Source organism: Eriocheir sinensis, unplaced genomic scaffold, assembly GCF_024679095.1.
Source record: "Eriocheir sinensis breed Jianghai 21 unplaced genomic scaffold, ASM2467909v1 Scaffold5, whole genome shotgun sequence".
Classification (NCBI taxonomy): domain Eukaryota; kingdom Metazoa; phylum Arthropoda; class Malacostraca; order Decapoda; family Varunidae; genus Eriocheir; species Eriocheir sinensis.
Genome location: NW_026111831.1, coordinates 880,001 through 894,138, shown reverse-complemented (window position 1 = coordinate 894,138; position 14,138 = coordinate 880,001). Strand labels below are relative to the sequence as shown.

Genomic DNA, 14,138 nt, shown 5'->3' with positions numbered 1-14,138 from the left:
TACCTACTACTGATCAGGCTAGAGCGATGCTGCTTATCTCAAGGGAGTAGTTAAAGCCATTTCTAGCCGACTGCAGTCCTATGTTTTTGGAGTTACTCCTGTTGATGAGTGTATGATGCTGGTGAGGCTGAATCACACCTTGGGCTTCATGTCTCTTATTGCAGTGTAAGCCCCTACCGAGATGTGCGAACTTTAGGAGAAAGATGTTCTATGCTAAGCTCCAATCTATAGTTGGCCGGTGCCCCCATGCGCGACACACTTATTAATTTTGTCTTTGGTGACTTCAGTGCAGCTACCGGCACACAGAGGCTACGAGTTGTATTTTGGTCCCAATGGCTCCGCAACCAGAAACGTAAGCAACGTAAAGCTCCGAATGCTGAGGATTGCCAGTTCCTGGTTCCAGAGACTCAAGTCTCATCAATCGACTTGGAAAAGCAATGTTGGCGGTGTGGCAAAAGACGTCGATTAGATCTTTGTTATTACTCGTTGGAAGATCCCTCAGAACTGTAGGGTTTTCCGGAGTGCTGAGGTCATTGGAACAGACCATAGACTTGTTGTTGTAACACTGAGGATACTAGAAAATCTCAAAATACAACCCTCCGGGTTTCCATCTTGAGAAACTATGGAACCAGGCGTGAGCTCAGAATTATATATATATATATATATATATATATATATATATATATATATATATATATATATATAGAGAGAGAGAGAGAGAGAGAGAGAGAGAGAGAGAGAGAGAGAGAGAGAGAGAGAGAGAGAGAGAGAGAGAGAGAGAGAGAGAGAGAGAGAGAGAGAGAGAGAGAGAGAGAGAGAGAGAGAGAGAGAGAGAGAGAGAGAGAGAGAGAGAGAGAGAGAGAGATGCAGAGAGAGAGAGATGCAGAGAGAGAGAGAGAGAGAGAGAGAGAGAGAGAGAGAGAGAGAGAGAGAGAGAGAGAGAGAGAGAGAGAGAGAGAGAGAGAGAGAGAGAGAGAGAGAGAGAGGATCATAGAGTTAGAGAATAGGGTTACGACTCTCGCCGCCCAGGTACACTTACTGGTTAGTGCAGCAGCAACAAGCCCCGCCTCCTCCTCCTCCCCTTCCTCTTCCTCTTCTTCCTCGTCCTCCTCCCCCTCCTCTTCCTCTTCTTCCTCGTCCTCCTCTTCTCTAGTATTGTCTTCAACCACACAGCAGCCCCTCCCATCCTCCTCCTCCTCCTCCTCGACCATCTCCGATCTCCCTGCTTCCCACCCTCCTTCTCCTCTTCTTCGTCCTCCTCATCCACCTCCGCCTCCTCCCCTCCTCCCTCCTCCGTCCCCCCACCCCCCCCACCCCGCCCACCCGCCACCTCCTCCTCCGCTCCCTCTTCCCCCTCCGTGTCCTCCGCCGCTTCGCGCGTCCCTCCCTCCCACACCTGTCCTTCACCTTCCCCCTCTTCCCTCTTCCTCCCTCTCCTCGTCCGTCCCTCCCTCCCCCACCTCACTCTCCCTTTCACCTACTCCTCCTTCCTCCCCTCCTCCTCCTCCTCCCTCCCCCTCCTCCTCCTCCGCCTCAAATTCTCGCCTTCCTCTTCCGTCCCCCTCTCCCCTCTTCCCGCCCACTCTCCCCTCCTCCTCCTCTCCCTCTTTCTCCTCCTTGTCCTCCGCCTCCTCGCTCGTCCCTCCCTCCAACACCTGTCCCTTACCTTCCCTCTTCCTCTTCCTCCCTCTCCTCGTCCATTCCTCCCTCCACCACCTCACCCTCCCTTTCTCCATCTTCCACTTCCTCCTACTCCCCTTTCCACCTTCCACCTCTTCCACAATTTCTCCTCGTTCTTCACAGCAGGTCCCTCCTCCTTCCTGCTCTCCCTCCCCTTCACCCACCCCTCCTGGCCCCCTTACGACCGTCGGGTTCATGTTGTTGGTGATAGTCAGGTTCGTTATGTTGTCAGGGATTTTTGCTCCAAGGATAAAAACAGTACGAGGGTGTGTTTCCCAGGGGCAGGGTGGGCCATATATCAGACAGGATTGAGGCGTGTATGGCAAGCGAGGGATCGAACCCCATTGTCTTTCTCAGCTGTGGCGGAAACCAAGCGAGGACCTTCTCAGGCGTTTTAGAGAATTGTTAGGCAGGATACGTGACGCTGGTGGGTCACCAGTAGTGTGTGGCGTCCTGCCAAGGAGGGGCGTTGGCGATGGATGGCTGTCCAGGGCGATAGCAGTGAACAGCAGACTTGCTGAGCACTGCGAGCGCAATGGGTGGCTGTTCGTCGACAATTGGGACCTCTTCTTTGGCAACGACGCCCTCTACGCCCGTGACGGGATACACTTGACGTTCAAGGGTGTTGAGGCTCTCTCAGACTCCCTTGAGCGAGCACTTGGTACCCTGAGGGAGGTTTTAGTATAGGCGAGGGGGGGAGGAGTAATGGGAGCAATGGGAGGAGTAATGGGAGGGGACATCTAGCTCATAATATAACTAGGCAGCTTAGAAGTAATTCTAGAGGAGTAACAGAGGACGGGCTAAGAATCTTCTATACTAACAGCAGGAGCCTCAGAAACAAGATAGACTTACTAAGGGGTGAAGCTTGTTCAGAAAATTTTGACATAATAGCGATCACTGAGACATGGATAGACTTTGCTAATAGAAATTTTAGGTCAGAATTTGAAATAACGGGTTATCAGATGTTTCACAAAGACAGAAGGGGCAGAAAGGGAGGTGGAGTTGCGCTATATGTTAAAGACTCACTTAAATGTTTAGTTAACAACTCACTCAAAACTAACATGGATTCAGAATCAGTTTGGGTGGACGTTTACAAAGGGAAAGAAAAACTAACTCTAGGAGTTATATACAGGCCACCCAACCTTAACAGGCAGGACACGAGTATATTACTACAGGAGACTGGCAGGGCGAGTATGAGTAGAAATGTCTGCGTAATGGGGGACTTTAATTATAGGAATATAGACTGGGAAGATCTAGTGGGTGACCTGGAAGCCGAGGACTTTCTTGAAGTTATACAAGATAATTTCCTTAAGCAGGTAGTTACTGAGCCTACCAGAGGAGATAACATATTAGACTTAGTCCTAACCAATAATGGGAACTTGCTACGTGAGTTGGAGGTGGGCGGAGAGTTAGGAAATAGTGATCACAGAACGGTTCGTTTTAGGTTAGACTGGGCGGTAACCCGTGATCCAAACCCAGTGTTAGTGCCAGATTTTAGAAGAGCAAACTACGAGGGGCTTCGAAGACATCTTGAAGGGGTAAACTGGGATAATTTAGGGATTCATGAGGGCCAGAACTGCGGATTGGAGAGCCAGGAGAACCAGGTAGAAATGTCTTACAATAATTTAGTTAGAGTAATAGTAGAGGGGCAAGAACAGCATATACCACAGCGAACACTAAGAAAAGAAAACAATGATCCTAAGTGGATGACTCGTGGACTAAAACACGAGATTGGGTTAAAGAAGGGAATTTATCAGAAAATAAAGAATGGGGAAACACATCTCAGGGGCCGGTACGTCGAACTATCTAGATTAGTTAAGAAAAACACCAGGATAGCAAAAAAGAACTATGAGATCAAAGTAGCAAATGAGGCGAAAAGTAATCCTAAGGGCTTCTTTCAGATGTATAGAACAAAAACACAGGAGAAAATTGGACCGCTGAAATTAAACACAGGGGAGCTAGTAGAAAATTACGAAAATATGAGCATATTGTTGAACGACTACTTCCTTTCAGTATTCACACAGGAGGATCGAACGACTATACCGGAAAGAGTTCAGGTGTACGAGGGCGGGGATGGCGATAAATTGAGGGATATAATCATTACCAGGCAAGTAGTTCAGGATGAGATAGATAAGCTTAAGAAGAACAAGTCGCCAGGTCCTGACGGGATATTTCCGAGGGTATTAAAGGAGCTAGGTGATATAATCAGTGACCCACTAACCGACATCTTTAAGATGTCGGTAAATACTGGCTATGTGCCGAGCCTATGGAAAGTAGCTAATGTGACGCCGATTTTTAAAAAGGGGGACAGGTCAGTTGATTCAAACTATCGCCCAATTAGCTTAACATCGGTTATAGGGAAGATGCTGGAGTCCATAATAGCCAGGAACATTCGGGAGCATTTAGAGAAACATAGCTTAATTCACGACTCGCAGCATGGGTTCACAAAAGGTAGGTCATGCCTCACCAATCTCTTGTCCTTCTACAATAAAGTATTTGAGGCGGTTGACAGAGATGAAAGTTATGATGTAATCTATCTTGATTTTAGTAAAGCGTTTGACAAAGTTCCTCACCAACGACTGTTGCTTAAATTACAGGCTCACGGAGTAGAGGGTAAAGTTTTGAACTGGGTCAAGGCGTGGCTTAGCAATAGGAAGCAAAGAGTGCAAATCAATGGTAAAAGATCTGACTGGGGATGTGTTACGAGTGGGGTCCCACAAGGTTCGGTATTAGGTCCACTTTTGTTTATTATTTATATCAATGACTTAGACACAGGAATTAGTAGTGATGTTAGTAAATTTGCAGATGATACCAAGATCGGTAGAGTAATTGAGTCGGATCAGGACGCTAGTATTCTCCAAGGTGAACTCAACAGATTATATGACTGGGCGGATAAATGGCAGATGGAGTTCAATGTAGGGAAGTGCAGTATTCTGAGTGTAGGTAGGAACAACTCACATAACTATTGCTTAAATGACACTCTCATAAGTAGGTCTGGGTGCGAGAGGGATTTAGGGTCTTAGTGAGCTCTGATCTCTGTCCAAGGGCACAATGAACTCAATCTAGAAATCGAGCTAATAGGGTACTGTGATTTATTTAAAGGAGCGTAAGCAACAGAATCCACGAAGTCTTCCTCAAACTATATTTATCATTATTTAGACCTAATCTTGACTATGTGTTTCAGTTCTGGTCACCCTACTATAGAATGGATATCAAAATGTTAGAATCGGTGCAGAGGAGGATGACTAAGATGATTCAGGGGTTGAGAAACTTGCCATACGAGGAAAGACTCAAACAGTTAAACTTGCATTCTCTAGAAAGGCGAAGGGTGCGTGGAGACATGATCGAGGTTTATAAATGGATGAAGGGCTTTAATAAGGGAGACATTCATAAGGTTTTGTTGGTAAGAGAACCGGGTAGGACACGAAGTAACGGGTTTAAACTGGATAAATTCAGATTCAACAGGGACATAGGCAAAAATTGGTTTACTAATAGGGTGGTGGATGAGTGGAATAGGCTTAGCAGTCATGTGGTGAGTGCCAATACAATTGTCACATTCAAAAATAGACTAGATAAATTCATGGACAGCGATATTAGGTGGGGTTAGATACACGGGAGCTTAGGGTCAAAGGAGCTGCCTCGTACAGGCCTACCGGCCTCTTGCAGACTCCTGCGTTCTTATGTTCTTCTTATGTTCTTATATATATATACATATATATATATATATATATATATATATATATATATATATATTTATATATATATATATATATAAATATATATATATATTTATATATATATATTTATATATATATATATATATATATATATATATATATATATATATATATATATATATATATATATATATATATATATATATACAGTGGCAGTTTCAAATCGGTTTGGGGAGCTTGGTACTTTGGAGAACCCTGGGGAGCTGCGGGATACCTTTGAACGTGACTCTCAAAGCTGTAGAGGAGTGCATTGAAGAGGTCCAAGGTCTTGGAGTGGAGTTGCTTCGAGAGAGGTACTGGAGAATGTAGAGGAGAGTAGTGCTGCCAGGCTGGCTGGGGACTCGGAGCGATACAGGTCTCTGTTACGAAGGACTAAAACCCTTCAGAGAAGGGATAAGGAGAGGTACGTCAGAGATCTCGCTGAGGATGTCGAGGGTTGTCTTAATAATGCAAACGACCTTAGACCTGCCTTCCGAGCCCTGAAGAAGCTCCGCTCCAAACCCACATCTCAGACGAGTACTGTCCGAACGGCTGATGGGCAGGTAGTATCAGATGAGGATGGGTACCGGGCTCGTTGGGCCGAGTACTTTGAACAGCGGTACATGGCAGAGCCCCCAAGCGGACAACTTCCTGGTTGGCTTGCAGCTGGGGGCTATAGATCCACCAATAGACGAAACTCCACCTGTAAGGAAGTTGAAGGGTGGAAGGGAAGCTGGGATCTGTAATATAAGCGCAATGATGCTGAAAGTCGGCCATGATGGGTTGCATGTGGTGCCGTCTCCCGTGTGGCAGTACGGTGCCATTCCTCCGGGCTGGAAAAGGGGGTTGGTTGTCCCTATCTGGAAAGGGAAAGGGAGCCACAGGACTGCAGTAATTACCGTGGTATTACACTGCTCAGTGTACTCGGCAAGGTGCTCGCTTATCTGCTGCTGATGCGAATTCGATCTCATCTGCTAAAGTTTCAGAGACCTGAGAAGTCTGGGTTCACATCCGGATAATCAACGACAGACCGGAACACAGCACATCGCGTCCTTATGGAACGCCGACGTAAGTTTCGGTAGGCGCTGCTCGCAGCCTTTGTCGATCTCGAGAAGACTTTTGACTCATGGAGTACATCGCGAGGCACTCCGAGACATGCTGCGGATCCGTGGGATCCTGCAAGGATTACATACCTGATGACTGGCCTTTACTCTGTGACTGAGAGTGCTGTAAAGTGTAGGGGAGGTGGTTTCGACTTCTTTCCTGCAAATTCAGGACTGCGGCAGGCCTGATCACGAGCTGGGCTCGTCATCGCCAGCAAGTACCCCTCCGACCCGAGCAAGCTCATTATGGTCAATCTCTGAGTACTGCCAGAAACTCACATACTACGCACCCCATCCCCCTTGTTCAAGGAATGTTATGCACCTGTACAGGTGCCCTGCGCATCATAAATCCAGATCCAGATCCAGAAGGGGAGTCAGCAACCGCTCCTCTGTTAGTGGAAACATCCCGGGCCTGAGCAGGGCTCGAACCTCCGTCTGTCAGACCGTGAAACCTAACAGCGCAGAGCTCTACCACTGAGCTACTGGAGCTTTTTTTTTTTTTTTTTTTTTGTGTGTGTGTGTATGTGTGTGTGTGTGCACCGAACTCTCACCTGTACTTCATCTGTATCCTCTTGCCCACTTGCTTGTGGAAGCTGTAGCCGGGGTTCTCGTACTCGCCCTCCAGCTTGTCTCTGTAGGCAGACAAGACCCGCTCGAAGGGATGGCGCACCACCATGAACTTCCTGTACGTTCTTAGCTTCTCCTCTGCATTCCTGTCGGCGGCCAGCACGGGGAGATTGACGTGGACGGCGTACCTGGGGGAGGAATTATTGACAGCCGGATTAAGATTGGTATTCTGTCCCGCTCACCGCTCCCCTATTCTTCTATAATCCTCACCTCTCTCGCACTCACTTCATCAAAACATTATCGATGAATCCTACTCAAAATATCCACTGAAAACTCTAGATCTTTTGTTTTCAATGAGTCAGCTTCATCAAGATAAGAGGTTTTGTTTCCCATCCACCAATGTTTTCTTTTATTTCTCCTTTCCAAATGCTAACTAAGAGTGTTTTCTTTGGTTCCTCAGGGAGCATCAGCCAAATATATGATCTTCCACTCACACAGCTCTTCCAAATATAACAGAATCAAGGTCCAATCGCTTTATCAACTGTTCTTCTCTAACTGACCACCTTAACCCGTCCGCTGCGATTGGCACGGATTTCGCCTTCACTGGTAGCCTGGTAACATGTGCTCCCAGGTCTTTGTGTGCCTCTGTGGTGGGTAGTGGAGTGTTTCCCATGTGGTATTGGTATGCTGGATTTCCCCTCCCAAGATGCATGACCTCACATTTTTCTTCACTAAATTGGAACAGCCACTTTTTGTTCCACTCCTGTAACTTGGTGATGTCTTCTTGTAGGAAATCCACATCCAATGGGTTAACCTCTTCGGCTTTTGAACGTTTCGGCGCCTCAGTTCACCTAATTGAAAAGCCTCTCGTGGAAGCTGCTGGGCGTTGCATGGACTGTCTTGTAATCCTAGTGATAGTTTTACCCGACCTCTGCATCTTGAACTGGAGAAGCGCCCATGAAAACCCGGTTAATCTTCTCTGTGGCCTTGGGAAACAGTCGTAATGGGAGACCGATACGTTTACGATGGACCTTAACCCGATAGCTGCGGGGGTCATGTTTCTTAGGTTAGGTTAGGTTAGGTTAAAGGTTAGGTTAGGTTAGGTTAGGTTAGGTTAGGTTAGGTTAGGTTAAAGGCCCCTCTAAGTAAAATAATGAGAAAGAATCATCACTCACGCAAACCATTTCATAATATACATCAACGCATGTGTGATCAGTTTATGCATCATCTATTTTGGGAGGTTTATATCATGGCAGAAATTTGGCCCATCGCTGGTACACGGTAAAGCCGCAAAATTGGCCCGTCGCTGCTACCGGGTTAAACTTTGCCGGGATGTTGTTTCCATTGCTATCTTCTACAGTATTTTGTTTTTCATTTCAAGTGCTCCTCTGAACTAGCTCAGCATGCATCGTCGCCTCCAATAGCCTCGGTTCACAAAACTATTATTTTGATCACGGCTATCAACATGATGCTCAACTTCCTAATGCAAGAAGGATTATCAATTTCATTCATTAAATCCCTTTACAATAGTCACCGCACACTTAGATGATACCCTCACCCTCCTTCCATAGTAACAAACTCCTAACTCCAAGCTCCTTTCATCCAACCAATCAGCTCCCGTAGCTATGGAAGAGGGGGCGGGGCTTCTGAACCAACTTCGGGCCGTACTCCTAAACATTTTGGCGCCCAAGCAAGCACACACATTTGACAAGGTTTTCGTAGGAGCTGTAGGCATTTCCAGGGGTAGTTTTTAACCTTGGTGGTAGTCTGACCCTTCCTCTGTACCATGAACCTAAGAAGACACTCAAGAGAACCCGACTGATCTCCTTTTTGGCGTTTGGAAATAGCTGTTGTGAGAGTTCGGGACATAACCAGAGATGCGGCGCTGCTTAGAAGGGAGTTCGAGGGACACAACCAGAGACGCGGTGTTATTAATTAAAAGAGAGTTCGAGGGACACAACCAGAGACGCGGTGTTATTAATTAAAAGAGAGTTCGAGGGACACAACCAGAGACGCGGTGTTAGTAATTAAAAGAGAGTTCGAGGGACACAACCAGAGACGCGGTGTTAGTAATTAAAAGAGAGTTCGAGGGGCACAACCAGAGACGCGGTGTTAGTAATTAAAAGAGAGTTCGAGGGGCACAACCAGAGACGCGGTGTTAGTAATTAAAAGAGAGTTAACGGGGCACAACCAGAGACGCGGTGTTAGTAATTAAAAGAGAGTTCGAGGGACACAACCAGAGACGCGGTGTTAGTAATTAAAAGAGAGTTAACGGGGCACAACCAGAGACGCGGTGTTCCTTACCTGCTCATGGTGGTTGCATTCTGGTTCGGCTTAATTCTGTTCGTCATCCTGAGCCACACTCTCTTCCAGCTGGTGCTCGCCACCTGTCAAGGAGAAGGATGAAACGCACTTATTTTAGTATTCAAATGATAGTTGTCACGCAATCAGAGTTAAAGACTGTCCTCATACATCTGAAAAAAGATACCTGGTACTATAAAGAAACAAGACTGGCAAGATCGTTTCTACCAGTCTTATAAAATCTATTATTAGCCTTATATATATATATATATATATATATATATATATATATATATATATATATATATATATATATATATATATATATATATATATATATATATATATATATATATATATATATATATATATATATATATATATATATATATATATATATATATATATATATATATATATATATATATATATATATATATATATATATATATATATATATATATATATATATATATATATATATATATATATATATATATATATAGAGAGATAGATATATGCATCTCACGTGTGGGGGCTCCACTCACACAGCTCTTCTGGACAGAGTGGAATCTAAGGCTCTTCGTCTCATTAGCTCTCCTCCTCCTACTGATATATCTATATATATATATATATATATATATATATATATATATATATATATATATATATATATATATATATATATATATATATATATATATATGTATATATGGAGTATGCATCTCACGTGTGGGGGGCTCCACTCACACAGCTTTTCTGGACAGAGTGGAATCCAAGGCTCTTCGTCTCATCAGCTCTCCTCCTCCTACTGATAGTTTTCTATCTCTAAAATTCCGTCGCCATGTTGCCTCTCTTTCTATCTTCTATTGATATTTTCATGCTGACTGCTCTTCTGAACTTGCTAACTGCATGCCTCTGCCCCTACCGCGGCCCCGCTGCACACGCCTTTCTACTCATGCTCATCCCTATACTGTCCAAACCCCTTATTCAAGAGTCAACCAGCATCTTCACTCTTTCATCCCTCACGCTGGTAAAATCTGGAACAGTCTTCCTTCATCTGTATTTCCTTCTGCCTACGACTTGAACTTTTTCAAGAGGAGGGTATCGGGACACCTCTCCTCCCGAAATTGATCTCTCTTTCGGCCACCTCTTTTGATTCTTTTTATAGGAGCAGCGAGTAGCGAGCTTTTTTTATTATTGTTTCCTTTTTTTGTGACCTTGAGCTGTCTCCTTTGTTGTAATAAATAAATAAATAAATGAATATATATATATATATATATATATATATATATATATATATATATATATATATATATATATATATATATATATATATATATATATATATATATATATATATATTTATTTATTTATTTATATGAATAGTTTTGGGGACTGAAGGAAGTGACGGTTTCTTGCCTATACGTCATTTGGTTGATATGTAAATAAATGAACATCTTCCCATCCTTTTCTGACGCATTTTCTTGCCCTGATGTCCTCTATATATGACACTTCTGTTCTGCGGTATCGGGTCCCTCGCCCTCCGTCCCTCACCTTGGGAATGAAGCAGTAGATCACCTTCCTGTCGTCGTCGTAATGCATGTGTGCCATCGCCTTCCGCGCCCCATCCTCCGGGAATCGTAAGGTTTCACAAGTTTTTCTGATGTGACGCTCCAGGGTGTCGCTCCGTGTCTTGGGGTCCTCCACTCGAGCTACAGTTGGGTGCCGGGGATAAGAGAAGACGTGAATGGGTGAAGTGTTTGTAGCCCCTGACGTAAGGCTCTGGAGTGCTCAAGGTCTAGCTGGATGCTGGAGATAAGATAACAAGTGAATGAGAGAGGTGTTTAGTAGCCCCTGACGTAAGGTTATGGAGTGCTCAAGGTCTAGCTGGATGCTGGAGATAAGATAACAAGTGAATGGGAGAGGTGTTTAGTAGCTCCTGACGTAAGGTTATGGAGTGGTCAAAGTCTACTTGGATGCAGGAGTAAAGAGTAGCTTTGAAGCATTGAATGGGTGAGGTATTGTGTGGCGTCTGTTGCTGTGTTATGTAGTGGTCAGTCCAAGTGGATAGAACCTCAACAACTTTGCTGGTAAGGGTTTTAAAAGATTTAGGAAGACGAGAAAGCAAAGTTGGATGCGGGGGTAAAGTGTAGAGATATCTGGTAGTCTCTTTTGTCGCCTCGTCCTGTAGTGGTCAGTCTTAAGTTGATAGATCCTTAAAAACTTTGCTGGTAAGGGTTTTAAAAGCTTTAGGAAGACGAGAAAGCAAATTTGGACGCGGGGGTAAAGTGTAGAGATATCTGGTAGTCCCTTTTGTCGCCTTGTTCTGTAGTGGTCAGTCTTAAGTTGATAGATCCTTAAGAACTTTGCTGGTAAGGGTTTTAAAAGCTTCAGGAAGACGAGAAAGCAAATTTGGATGCGGGGGTAAAGTATGGAGATATCTGGTAGTCCCTTTTGTCGCCTTGTTCTGTAGTGGTCAGTCTTAAGTTGATAGAACCTCAACAACTTTGCTGGTAAGGGTTTTAAAAGCTTTAGGAAGACGAAAAAGCAAATTTGGATGCGGGGGTAAAGTGTAGAGATATCTGGTAGTCCCTTTTGTTGCCTTGTCCTGTAGTGGTCAGTCTTAAGATGATAGATCCTTAAGAACTTTGCTGGTAAGGGTTTTAAAAGCTTTAGGAAGACGAAAAAGCAAATTTGGATGCGGGGGTAAAGTGTAGAGATATCTGGTAGTCCCTTTTGTCGCCTTGTTCTGTAGTGGTCAGTCTTAAGTTGATAGATCCTTAAGAACTTTGTTGGTAAGGGTTTTAAAAGCTTCAGGAAGACGAGAAAGCAAAGTTGGATGCGGGAATAGAGTAAACTTAAATTGTTGAGGTATTGTGTTGCCTCTTTTGTTTCGTTCTGTAGTGGTCAGTCTAAATTGATAAATCCTTAAGATCTTTGTTGGTAAGGGTTTCAAAAGCTTTAGAAAGACGAGAAAGCAAAGTTGGATGTGGGGGTAAAGAGTAATCTTGAATGGATGAGACATTTGCATGATGGTCTTTTGTCGCTATGTTCTGTAGTGCTTAGCCAAGACTGTAGGGAAGATCTTGAGGATTTTTCGGTGGGTCGGAGAATAGATTTGGCGAGGTACGTATTTGTAAAACGAGGTATATGTAGAAAAGACGTAAAGAAATAACACATAACTGAATCGGTAAACAAAATAGACCGACTACCTATTGTGTAATCGCCCGCAGACATCTTCCTCTCCTCCCATTCCCACTGGTTAATCCGCCAGAACGTAAACACGGCGACGGAGAACAAAAGACCAGCAAGAGGCACAAAGAAGAGCTGGCCCCATTTGCTACCGGAGAACGCCGACACTCTGTAGGGGATGGCCACGAGACAGTCATCAGTGTAGAACATGGTGCTTCAGATAACTCTCTCTCTCTCTCTCTCTCTCTCTCTCTCTCTCTCTCTCTCTCTCTCTCTCTCTCTCTCTCTCTCTCTCTCTCTCTCTCTCTCTCTCTGTCACATACTGGTGTGGGCGAACCAACTATATGTCACGAGAGACAGGTCAGGGTACAAAGGTTTGCTGGTGACTGACTGAACTAACTTTCGGTATTTCAATGTTTACCATCACCGTATTGAGTATTACCTCCTAAGTATCATATTGCAAAACTAATAATAGGGGCAACAGTTCTAAACCTGCTTACCTCATTTCACGCAGTAATTGTGTAGACGTGACGCCTTCTTCCTACAGACTGGACTCTTATGACAACGCGGCTTCGCCCACACCTGTTTGTCGCTATAGATCCAGCTGTCACCGGAACATCTGGTCACCTGGCGGAACAGGTGTAACAGGAGACAGCAGCATTCATGGAGACGAAGGAAGGAGTTGAGAATGATGTGTCGACGCAGCCTTATTTGTGGCCATTCTACCCTTTCTCTTAAGTTGCTTCATTTACTGTAAAAGAAAGAACAAAAAAGCGTAGCGTGGGTTGCCATTGCTCGTGAACTGGTAGCATTTATTATTCAGTTTCCTTTTAAATTTGGACTACGGTCTCTCTCCCCTCCCCTCCACAGCATCCTCCTCTCTCCCCCCGGCCCCTCACCCACAACGAACGACGAATTTAAATGCCTCATCTACTGCCACGCCGCGTTACAACTCCTTCAATATAGGTACCTCCTTCTCCTCCTTCTCTCCTCCTCTTCTTTTTCCTTTTCCTCCTCCTCCTCCTCCTCCTCCTTCTCTCCTCCTCTTCTTTTTCCTTTTCCTCCTCCTCCTCCTCCTCCTCCTTCTCTCCTCCTCTTCTTTTTCCTTTTCCTCCTCCTCCTTATGAAGTCATGAGTCACCAGTCTGCAGGGAAAGCAAATTAGTAATGGTAGACGAAGCACTAAAAATAATACGTAATAATACCAGAATGTGATTTTCCTTCATGATTATCTTTTGTTTCCAAGTCTTCTGTAATTATCTTTTTATTTTCCTTTCTTTCTTCCTTTCTCTTCTCACTCCTTCCTCTTTGATCCCCTTCCTCCTCTTCCTACTCCTCCCATACCTCATCCTTTCCTTCCTCGTCCTGTACATGAAGTCATTGATCCCCCTCAGAGTGAGACCAAACAGATGCGTAAGCAGCCCCATCCCACCATAGTGAATGTCATCAACCATGGAGGTATAATTGGTGGAGTCGACATGGGCCGCTAATCCTATGGAAAGAGATGAAGCCGCCCAACTGTCATTCCACTCGCCGTCAGTGTGGCGCAGACTCGGGTGAGATCTCGTGCCCACCGC

The 14,138-nt window shown here is 44.7% G+C and overlaps 3 protein-coding genes across 9 annotated transcripts in view; 1 reads left to right on the top strand and 2 right to left on the bottom strand.

Annotated features, from left to right (window-relative positions):
- Positions 1-14,138, bottom strand: part of LOC126992654 (carbohydrate sulfotransferase 11-like) — an 86,292-nt gene that overhangs the window by 6,224 nt on the left and 65,930 nt on the right. The window contains exons 1-5 of one of the 2 annotated variants that reach the window (XM_050851454.1): positions 13,063-13,224; positions 12,583-12,731; positions 10,925-11,082; positions 9,371-9,453; positions 7,051-7,254 (exon numbers count right to left, since the gene is read on the bottom strand). In XM_050851454.1, coding sequence (XP_050707411.1) covers positions 7,051-7,254; positions 9,371-9,453; positions 10,925-11,082; positions 12,583-12,731; positions 13,063-13,067 — 599 coding nt within the window. In that variant the 5' untranslated portion in view covers positions 13,068-13,224. Of the gene's footprint in view, positions 1-7,050; positions 7,255-9,370; positions 9,454-10,924; positions 11,083-12,582; positions 12,732-13,062; positions 13,225-14,138 lie in introns of those variants that run through there. The other variant, XM_050851455.1, reaches the window with a different exon arrangement.
- The window catches only part of LOC126992649 (glutamate receptor 4-like), an 89,162-nt gene that overhangs the window by 25,856 nt on the left and 49,168 nt on the right, over positions 1-14,138 (top strand). The gene's annotated exons all lie outside the window — the stretch shown is intronic.
- The window catches only part of LOC126992655 (probable methyltransferase-like protein 24), a 91,909-nt gene that overhangs the window by 52,639 nt on the left and 25,132 nt on the right, over positions 1-14,138 (bottom strand). The gene's annotated exons all lie outside the window — the stretch shown is intronic.